This window comes from Fukomys damarensis, unplaced genomic scaffold (assembly GCF_012274545.1).
Source record: "Fukomys damarensis isolate Sample0158 unplaced genomic scaffold, DMR_v1.0_HiC HiC_scaffold_20, whole genome shotgun sequence".
Taxonomy (NCBI): Eukaryota; Metazoa; Chordata; class Mammalia; order Rodentia; family Bathyergidae; genus Fukomys; species Fukomys damarensis.
The window spans coordinates 20,351,221-20,362,771 of record NW_022900932.1 but is presented as its reverse complement, the minus strand read 5'-3'; the positions used below and the strand labels follow the sequence as shown (position 1 = coordinate 20,362,771).

The window sequence follows — 11,551 nt, the reverse complement described above, 5'->3', positions numbered from 1 at the left end:
AAATACTGAACTTCAGGATAGAACAATAGACTTTAGCCTGTCTGAAAGAGGAAAAGATCTTTGTGACAACAAAAAGATCCAATTTTTTTTGTACCAGGGATCAAACTCAGGACCTTGAACTTGCAAGGCAGGCAGGTTTGATGCCACTGAGCTAATTCCCCAGTCCTCCAACATTTGTATCATCAGTGTTCCAGAAAGAGAAGAGAAAGAGGTCAGAAAGTTTTAGAAGAAATGGCTGAAAAAACCCCAAACGTGGTGAAAGATATAAATCTATAAATTCAAGGGCCAGGGATTTAGCTAAGTGGTGCTGCCACCTGCCTCTCAAACACAAGGACCCAAGTTCAATCCCTGGTACCAAAAACAAACAAATCTATAAATTCAAGATGAGTGAATCCCAAATAGGATAAAGTGCTAACACTTCAAAATTTACTTAAAATGTTAAAAAAAAAAATACACACACACACACACACACACACACACACACACACACACATGCATATATACTAATCAAGAAACGGATTGGCGTGGTACATTTTTAAAATGTGATGCACTATATGTTGTTTATAAGAAACTTCAAGTTCAACAATGTAGGTAGGTTGAAAGAATAGAAAAAATACATCATGCAATTACAAAGCCACGAAAAGCAGAGGGGCTATACCAAAAGCCAGTGGAGTATCCTTGAGAGTAAACCAAGTTAGAGATGAAGAGCCATCACATAATGACAGATGGGCCAGTCCCCCCAGGAAGAAAGGATACTGCATGGACTTACCAAGCGTCAGAGCTCAAAATACATGAAAGAAACACTGACAGAACTGAAAAGCCAGGTAGGCAAACCCAGTTGTAACTGGGGACCTCCACACCTCTTCAACAACTCACAGAACTGTTAGAAAATCAGCAATGCTACAGAACACCTAAAGGCACTATCCACCAGCAGGGTAGGACCTAAGGGGCATAAATAAAACATAGAACACTTGTCAGCAGCCAAACCCTTTTTTTTTTTGGTACTGCTCAGACTCAAAACCAGGGCTTCGTGCAGGCTGCCAAGTGCTCTGTCACTGAGCTATACCTCCAGCCCCTCAGGAAATAATTTTTTAAGTGCCCATAGAACATTCTCCAAGACACACCATAAAGCAGCCTTGACAAATTTGAAAGACTCAAAATCAGTGTTCTTTGACCATATAGGAGTCAAACTAGAAATTAGTAACAAAAATGCATTAGCGGGTCTGGGGATGTAGCTCAGTGGCACCATGCCTGCCTGGCAAGCAGAAGGTCCTGAGTTCAATCCCCAATACCAAAAAACAAAACAAAAAGAAATGCATTAGGAGTTTTAGGAGATTGAGGATCACAACTAAACCTTTCCCGGCTATTACCATACCATGTCTGTCATTACATCCACAGTTATCTAAAACGGTGCCTGGCACTAAACCAAACCTCAAGAAAGCCATTTATAGAATGGCTGTGGGATTAGGAGTTCAGATTTCTTTTTGGCTTTAGTCCACAGGAAATTTATCTATCCAAATACCCGGAGCTTCCTGACAGCTGTTACTGGCTCTATCTAGTATGTGGTTATGGCAGGCTGAGCAAATGTTCTCTGAACATATGATTAAAATTGATCTATAGGTTTAATGCAATGCCTATTAAAATCTCAGTAAAGTTTTATTATTGGCATAGACAAGACAAAATGTATTGTAAAATTTATATGAAAAGGCACAGGTCCAAGAATAGTCTTTTTTTTTGAGACAGGATCTATGTAGTTCAGGCTGGCTTTGAACTTGCTTACACAAGGTGGCTTCAAACTTGTGGTGATCCTCCTGCCTCAGCTTCCAGTGCTGGAATTCTAGGCATGTGTGACCATGCCCAGCTCTGTAACTTTTTTTTTTTTTGGTACCAGCAATCAAACACGGGACCTTGTGCTTCTGAGGCACCACGGAGCTAAATCCCCGGCCCTCTATAACATTTTTGAAATGATAAAATTCTAGAAAAATGGAGGCCAGGTTAGTGGTTTCCAGAGGTCAAGGACTGGAGTATGGGGAGGACAGGATAGGGAAGGGCAACATGAGGGATCTGTGTGATGTTGGCCCTATTCTGTGCCTTGTAGGATGCATGAACCTACCTAGGTAATTACATTGTATAGAACAGACCACAGATTAGTACAAATGGAATTGGGAAATCTGAGATCTAGTTTTACAAAATGATATTTTGGGGGAAAACTGGACAAGGTGTGAGAGAATTTTTCTGTATTTCTGACAATTTCTGCATGTGGATCTACAGTCATCTCAACAAAACTTCAATGAGGGCCGGGGATTTAGCTCAGCAGTTCGGTGGCCTGCCTTGCAAGCGCAAGGACCTGAGTTTAATCCCCGGTACCAATATCTGAATGTGTACTCTAAGCCATCACACGATAGTGTCTATTTTACAGAGGGAACTGAGGCTGAGTGGCTGGTAACTTACCTAAGATTACAGAACTGGTAAAAAGATGGGCTGGGATTCAAACTTAGGTCTGTCCAGTGCAAAGGCCACTAACTCATCACAAAGCTGTTCTGGTTGGTAACTTAGAATACAATGTAAATGACTTAAAGGTCCAGTTAATTGATTAAAGACAAAAATATAAGTATTACTTCAGCCTTCAACAAAGCTTGTACTTTCTCCTAAAACAATAAAAATTAAAAAGCTTTTGTTCTGAGTAGGATGCCAGGAATCAGGTAATAGAGCACAGGATCTAGAGTACCATAAGTATAAGGGATTTCATTGCTGGGCTCCTACAAATGAACAGTTTTCACCTAATAATTCTAAAACAATTAAAAGATCATTGCTAGAAAACAAACATTACCATGACTGCTTGGTAAGGTTAGCTTCAGAATAAAATAAAATATCATAAAGTTAAGTTTCAGCAAAATAATTTTATTTCCTAATACACGGTAAACATATACATTCAATTTGTGTTCATCTTGCACATCTATCTACTCACAAATGACTTCCCAATCACAAGTGCTTTGATACTCAAGTAGGAACTACTGAAAGTTACCTTCATTGAGATAGCAAAAATGGTTTTAGATAACATTCTGAATATATTGGATTGGTTGCAGCAGAACTGGCTTTAGTCAGATGAGATCTATAAATCTAGAGCTTTGGAAAGCTACTACTTTTGCCTCTAATACTTCCAGATGAACAGGATGCAGCAGGTATTAGTTTGTATTCCAGAAGTCTCATCAGTTTTTCTGATGATGGAACCACTTATCCACTGTATTCAGAGGAAAGAAAATCAAATTAGAATCCCTGTTGAGAATCAAATCACACCCAACATATAACACAGAATACTATACTTGGATTAATGGACCTGGCTATGCTATCACCTTAAAATACATGTATGCAAAGCTACACTATAGCAAAGGCTGGTACCTCAGCATGGAGTTTTAGTTTGGACCTCCTTTGTCTTATATTCCCAGCCCTTTTGGTTTATTGTTTTTGAGAGAGGGGGTCTGTTAAATTGCCCAGGCTGGCCTTGAACTCATGGCCCTCCTGCTTCAGCCTCCAGAGTAGCTGCGGCTTTAGGTGTGTGCCACCACACCTGGCTTGGACTTCCACACTCTCAATGCTAATTGTATCATGTGATTTTCAAATTTGTTTTTATTTTTTGCTGTTGTTGTTTGAGACAAGGTCTTACTATGTAATACAGGTCAGCCTTGAATTTGCAATCATCCTGATTCACCCTCCCAAGTGTTGGAGTCACAGGTGTGTGTCATCATAGCCAGCTTCAAAGTTATTTTTTAAGTGGCAGAACCACCAGTAAGTTACCAAAAGACAGAGATTTCTAAGGAACTCTAAAATGTTTCTTTTCCTTCTCTCTGTCCTTTAATGTGGTACATTAAAAATACACACATAACGTGCATGTAATTTTACACTAATATAGATCTTACCATCCATTGGTACTGTGCAGGCAGAGTCACATGGTGGTGGTAGCTAAAAGAAAAGATTAAAATGTATTGGCCTAATCCCTGGGAAGAAAAAGTATATGGACAAAATTGCAAAAGATTTGGAACAGAGGACCACCCCAATTTTAGGCTCTATAAACAATTTAGAACATACAGGAACAATGTAAGGTCTGCCCCACTGCTGAGAGATGCAGAGTCAAGCCTCTTGACTTTCGGTGTTACATTGGAGAATAATTAATAAAATACATGGTGTTTGAAAGGAGGAATAAAAGCTGACATACATACATGGCTTTACATAGCACACATATAAAAAATGTGGACAAGGGCCGGGGATTTAGCTCAGTTCCAGCGCCTGCTTCGCAAGCACAAGGACCCAAGTTTGATCCCTGGTACCAAAAACAAACAAACAAAAATGTGGACAAAGTGTTCTTGTTGAAAAGTAACGATAACCACTGGCTTTTCCTTTCCAGTTTTTCTTATTCATCTTAATTTTGTCAATGTGAACAAACATGAATCTAAATGTACTGAGTTCATCAATAATGTCCTTTTTACAAGGCAGTACAAAAGCTTCATTTTCTCTGTTTTGCCTGTTTCCAACACTAAAAATGAAAATAATATGATCTGGTTCAGGTCTTAGAATGTTCAAATGAGAGTATTAAAAATAGTACAAACTATTGCTTTGAAAGCTTATTATCTCAAACGAAAGTCTTTTCTAATACTATAAATTGTTCCTGCAACTCTACTGACAATTTGGTAATTCCCTTGGTCCTTGCCAGAACCAAGTCAAGTAAATTCCCATTGCTTTGTTCATGAAAAAAAAAAACCTATGGTAACATGCTTGTGGGTTACCCAGAACCTTCTGGACTCATTTTGACTTTTTACAAATTATACTTTGCTGTTTGTCCAACTTACAGTTGACCAGAACCACGCCTCAGCTTCCCCTCAGTGAAATGCAACTCCCACGTGCCCTGGGTTCTAATGCTCAGACTTCATGCAATATCAAGCACAAGGAGTTTATCAACTAGCCCTGCGCGCCCATCTCCCCGCCTGCCCATCCGCCCTCTTGTTAAAGGGGTCTGCATACCGCATCCACGATGGCTTTGGCAGCATCAGGGTCACACTTGAAAGGGCTCTCAGACACTGTTGTGTTCATGCTGATGAATAAAGCAAAGCAGTCAGAAAGCAAAACAACAGGATGTCCTCTCTTCAGAGATAAGAAAAAAGTTGAAGACAGGCTAGATGACATTCAAGTCTGATTTAGTCAAAGCTTTCTCACCCATATTAAACATCTAGTTATTGGTTACTGTTTTTTTGTTTTTGTTTTTTTTTTGGTGTTTTGAGACAGGGTCTCACTATGTAGTTGAGACTAACCTGGAACTCACTATGTAGCCCAGGCTGGTTTTGAACTCACAGTGATCCTCCTGCCTCAGCCTCCCGAGTGCTGGGATTACAGGCATGTGCCACTACACCTGGCACCCTTTTTTTTTTTTTAGCAGTACTGGGAATTGAACCCAGGGCTCCCCCTACCCACCCACAGGGCCTTTTTAAATTTTGAGACAAGAGTCTCACTAAGTTGCTCAGGCTGGGCTCAAACTTGTAAGCCTCTTGCCTCAGCCTCCCAGAGTATTGGGATTACTGATGTGTACCACCATGCCTTTTGTGGTTAATTTTATTCAAATATCTTTAATTCAGATTTAAGACTCTAAGATGAATGTATTGTAGTTCTCACTGAAATAGCTGAAAAATATATCTTTCCTAAAAATACAAAGAAAAAAATAAATAATTTTTTTTTGGTACCTGGGATCGAACTTAGGACCTTACACTTGGCGAGGCAGGCAGCGAAACCCCTGAGCTGAATCCTTGGCTCAAGAAAAAATAATTTAAAAAGATAACTCTCCTAACTGAAAACATTGAGACAATCAGAAAACCACTGTTCCTATCAGGGCTGGTGAAACATCTTAAGGAGAAACCTCTGACAGGAGTAATACCTGGCTCAACATTTCTGAAAAATAACTCAGTAAGATGTATCCAGGACCTTCTAAAAAGTTCATAGGCTTTCAGAGAGAAAGTCTACCTCTCAGAACCCAGGGTAAAGCAAAAACAATGATCTACAAAGTTGTTTTCCATATGCTATTTCATGTTTGGTAACAGCAAAAAATTGGAACTAATCAAATGTTCAACAATGAATAATTAAAAATGTTTATTCACAAAATTGATTATACAAATATGGGATGCTAAATAATATTATAATGGGGAAATGCTTATAATATACTGCTAAATTTTAAAACCATACAATGAATTTTGCATATAATATAATCTTAATTACCAAAAAGCCTCCACATATTAATATGGGTATTTGAGAAAAATGTGGGTTTTTCCCCCCAAAAGCTAATTAATTTATTTAGTCAACCAATCTTTTCCCACTTCCACCCATGAGTCATGTTCTGATACTCAGTAGAATCAGATGACTTTCAGAAATCTTTTTCTGTTTTATATTAATTTCTAGATGGCAATGAAAGGAATTATTTTTATTTTGTGCTCATGCAGCCTTTTTGACAAGGCCTCCTGGGACCTCAGTGGAAGGTCTGGAAGAGACAGACAAGCCTCCAACCCTAACTTGGATTATAACTATCAAAAAGTGTGCTTAAAAAAAAAAAGTTTTCTTTTTGTTTATCCATAGTTCCAACTTTCTGAGCTATTATAATATTATAGAATTTATATGTGCATAATGAGAAATGAAATAGCCACAGTTATCTGTTACTTTACATTAACGCCATTTCCATGAAAATAGTAAGATACCACAAAATAGAAATTAACTGGGCCGGGGATTTAGCTCAGTGGTTCCACCACCTGCTTTGCAAGCACAAGGGCCTGAGTTCGATCCTCGGTACCCATCCCCCAAAAAAGAAATTAACTTAAAAGACTGTTTTATTTATGATTGTACAGTTTCACACAAATGTGTAACTCTTCTCAATTTTTCTTCTACCTGTGGAAGGATAATGTTTTCATTTTATAGGGCATTATATTGACAAAGAATAGGTTCTTGGGAAAATTATACATAAGGATATTCTCATATTCAGAGAAAAATCTTACTGCTGAGATTAACTTTTTTTTTTAGATATTAACTTTTGATATTTAAAAAAATTAAGCCAGGAATAATAGTGCATGTCTATAAACTCAGCACTCTGGAATTTGGAGGCAGGACAATTACAAGTTCGAGCCCAGTCTGGGCAAATTATCAGGGATCCTGTCATAAGATAAAAAATTAAAAAGGCTGGGGATATAGCTTTGAAAGAAGGTCCTTCGTTCAATCTGTAGTACACAAGGAGGAAAAAAAAAAAAAAGAACGTTTGACATCTTTGTGAACCTTTGGGGATCTGTCTATAGGATACATTCAGTGTTGCTACAGAGAAAGCTGCATTGCATCTTAATTTTTTTTGGACTGGATATGGCAAATTCAGCCTTCTCCAAAGGCTGTACACATTCCTGCTTCTACCAACTGTATAGTTCTTGTCATCCCTGTCTATCAGCTGATTGTTTTGAAATTTTGCAAAACTAATAGGAGTTACCATCATCTTGCTGAACAGTATTTGAAATTATGATTAAGACTGTGGAATCTACCTTTTTCCATCTTTTCCCTTCATCTATGGAGATATTATTTTTTCTTACCAACTTCAATAAAGTATTTATAAATTAAGGAACTCAGGTCTTTCTCATAACTTATTTTTAAAAAAACTGGGGAAATTGTCTTCTAGTACATAAAAAATGATACCATTAAGCAAAACCTTCTTTTATGGATTTTGAGTTCTGGGTTATCTGAAAAGCCCTTCCCTACTACAAGCTGAAAATTATACCTCTCTATGCTTTTTCTGAAAATGTTTTAACATTAACATTTATTGGTCAGGAATTAAATACTGCTGTAAGACCAGGATTAGAAATAGTCTGGCAGAGAGCTCCAAATTAATATGAGTGTAAAATTAGCTGGAAGTGTCAAGTGTGGTGGCGCACACCTGTAATCCCAGCACTCAGGAGGCTGAGACAGGAGGATTGCCACAAGTTCAAGTCCAGCCTGGGCTACACAGTGAATTCAAAGGCTAACCTCAACTACATAGTGAGACTGTCTCAAAAAATATATACACAAATAGAGTAAAATAGGCTAGAAAGGCAGGGCTTACTGTGTGTAGGACACAGTCACCACACCTGCCTGGTTATAGCATCAAAACAAAAGAAAACAGGCAGATTGTGGTGGTTACCAGGATGCACACCAGTATGGAGTCAAAGAAAGAGAAATAAATCTAGTTTTATTTTATTCTTAAATAGCCAGTTGGTCCAAAACCAGATCCAAAATATATTCTTTTTTTCTAAATAAAACTGAATGTCTTTTTTTCTTTTTTTATAAACAGTGGCTAAGTTTATTCAAAAAAGTGAAGGTGAAGAGTAGGGGAGTAACTGGCTATGCAGTGTGAGCTTGGGCCAAGTAAACAGAAAACAGGGGAGAAAGCAAAGATAAAAGTACATGTTGCATCTGGGAAATGCAGCATGAACTATTGCAGAAATTTACAATAACTTTTATTTGTTTGTTTTTGGTTTTTTTGGTACCGGCAATCAAACTCAGGTCCTTGTGCTTGCGAGGCAGGTGGCGGCACCACAGAGCTAAATCTCCGGCCCTACAATAGCTTTTTTCTTTTTTTTTAATTGAGTTTATTGGTACATTTTAGGTATACAGTACAGCTACATTCATTATTGGGATCTTGTACCTTTACATGACAGGTCTTGGTTCTCATTTTTTCCCCTTTACAATAGCTTTTTTTGGACAGGGTCTAGCTACATGGCCCAGACTGGCTTTAAACTTGGAATCCTCCTGCCTAGGCCTCCTGAGTGCTGGGATTACAAGCGTGCACCACCACACGTGGCTTCAACGTCATTCTTAAACACAGCATATATTTCTATTTAGCATCTTTTATATTCTTTGATTGAAAGTTTTATTTTTCAGGGTCTTGTAAATTTATGTTTAGACTTTGGCATTTTTAGAAAAATATTTTACAAAAAAAAACGGGTGTGGTGGCGCACGCCTGTAATCCCAGCACTCAGGAGGCTGAGGCAGGAGGATCGCTGTGAGTTGGAGACCAGCCTGGGCTACATAGTGAGTTCCAGGTCAGTCTCAACTACATAGTAAGACCCTGTCTCAAAAACAAACAAACAAAAAAAGAAAAAAACATTCTAAAGCTGGGCATGGTGGCACACACCTAATCCCAGCACTGGAGGGGGGTGTGTGTTGAGGCAGGATGGCAAGGAGTTCAAGGCCAGCTTGAATTACAGAGCAAGACTCTTCTCAAAAAAACAAAATAAAATGAAATAAAAACATTTTATATAGGGTCTTTTCCTTCATTACAGTTCCTATTTATAGAGAAAGCTATTAATATATACATACAAGGCTGAACAGATAATACAGTGAATGCTTAAATTTTTAAAAAACTACAGTTAAAAGATATATTATCAAGAATGATGAAATGAGGGGGGTTAACGGCAATGTGTCTTTTACTGTAATAAAAATTAAACATTCACCATATTAAACATTTAAACATTCACCTGTCATATACTCATTTTGTAATTAGTCATCCTACTAAATTCTTGTTTTTTTCCAGTTTTCTGGGCATACAGTATGATGTACAACAATTTGTGTCCCCCTTTGAAATAACCCTACATCTTATTTCTTTCTCTAATTTACCTTACTGCCTCGTGCATCCAGAATAATGGTTAAGTGAGGATAGTGAGCATCCTGTTACAAATGCTTCAACAGCTTACAAATCTATCGTATTGAATAAGAACGCATGTTTGCGAGACAGACATGAGTACGAGTCCTTGCTCTACACCTGCCCCAGGTGACTTTGGCTACATCTCTGTTACCAGGTACTAACCGCTCAGAAAACATCAGCTATTACTGTTAGTGGTAGTAAAGGCAGGATGCACGGCTGACAATGGTGTGGTTATAATGCGTCTGACGTGTTTACCTAAGAGAATGCCAGGCCTTTCCCAATTACATAACCTCATGGAGCTCTGGCTTCCACTTCCTTCATGTTTAAATCTGTACTTGTTCAGTGAGGTACCTTATGGGCACCTTGGAGTTGACTATGTATTTACCTTCCCATCCACGTGTGCACCTGCTGACAAAACCAGCTTCTTTCCTCCCTTCCTTCCTTTTTTTGAGACAGGATCTCACCATGTTCACTAGGGTGGCCTTAAACTTATGGGTTCAAGCACTCCTCCTGCCTCAGCCTTCTTAGTAGCTAAGACTATAGGCATGTATCATGGTGTCCAGGAAACCAGTTCTTTTCCAAGTAAATGTAACAATACAGTGTCTTATGGTGACTAAAAACTCTTAGCGAGCTGGTCTGCTTTGTGTTAAATCTGCAGCAAAGAGGTAACACTTACCAACTGATTCCTTTCCCATCCGTTTTCTTAGTCACTAATGCTTTCCAATAGTCATGAGTGCTTTTAATGATATCAACTGCAAAGTTCTAGAATTTGAAGAGATATGTATTACAATGATGAAAAGAATCCTTTTCTTATGAACAATTACCCAAAGCCTGATATTCTCTCTCTCTCTCCCCACTTTTTTTTCAGTACTGGGGGCTGACTCCAGGGCTTTTACAATCAGCTGCATCCCTAGCTCTTTATTTTTTATTTTGAGACAGAGTCCCACTAAGTTGGCTAAGTTGCCCAGGCTAAGCTTGAATTGAACTCTTGATCCTCCTGCCTCAGCCTTCCAGAGTCCTGGCATTACAGTTGTGGGCACCACACCCAGCTACTTTTATCAATCTTTAGGTGAGAACAATATGGTTCAATTACAAGCCTCACACTACTAAGGCCTAAAGCCACAGTTCTGAATGACACTTACCTTATCTTTAAATTCTGCATTGAAAGCAAACTCATTTTCTGGTTTTCCATCAGGAACCTTGTACCTTCTAAACCAGTCCACAGTAGCTTCTAGGTAGCCAGGTTTCAGTCGTTCAACATCACTGATATCTAGGAGAATAAGTAGAGTATATGACGTATAAGTGTTTATACATTCAACAAAAACATCAAGTATTACATTGAGAGCGCTTTTTTGTTTGTTTGTTTGTTTATTTAATTTTTGGTTTTTGGAAACAGGCTTGCTATATAGCCCAGGCTGGCCTCAAACTCACAGCGATCCTCCTGCCTCAGCCCCCTGGGTGATGGGATTACAGGTGGCATGACCACACCTGGCAGAGAGAGCTGTAGTTTATTATAAAAAAGTTTAAGATAATTATTAAGGGTTGTTAAGAAGATAAAACATACAAATTAAAAGGAAATCAATCTACAGTCTTAAAATAACTCTGAAATTAAGTACTGAGCTATCAGATCAGTGCAACTGTTACTGCTGTTAGATAAGAGGAAGGAGAAATGATAGGGGTTTCATAATGAAAGAACCAGTCTGGCAAGTGTGGATAACATCTATCAGAAAGGCAGAAGGTACTAAAAAGATAGGTTGAGACTATATTTCAGAGGGTCATATCCCAATAAAAAGAAGAAAAATGGATTAGATATATTTCTTTTTCCTTCTTTTTTTTTTTTTTTTTTTTTTTTTTTTTTTTTTT

General features: G+C 38.2%; 1 protein-coding gene across 1 annotated transcript in view; it reads right to left on the bottom strand.

The window, feature by feature from the left end:
• Window positions 1–2,885: 2,885 nt before the first annotated feature.
• Ppa1 (inorganic pyrophosphatase 1) overlaps window positions 2,886–11,551 on the bottom strand; it is a gene marked incomplete at its 5' end in the record, with an annotated part of 32,090 nt that continues 23,424 nt past the window's right edge. The window contains 5 exons of the mRNA XM_010607993.3: window positions 2,886–3,241; window positions 3,918–3,960; window positions 5,017–5,086; window positions 10,365–10,450; window positions 10,831–10,958. Of these exons, the coding sequence (XP_010606295.3) occupies window positions 3,210–3,241; window positions 3,918–3,960; window positions 5,017–5,086; window positions 10,365–10,450; window positions 10,831–10,958 (359 nt within the window). The remainder of the gene's footprint in view (window positions 3,242–3,917; window positions 3,961–5,016; window positions 5,087–10,364; window positions 10,451–10,830; window positions 10,959–11,551) is intronic.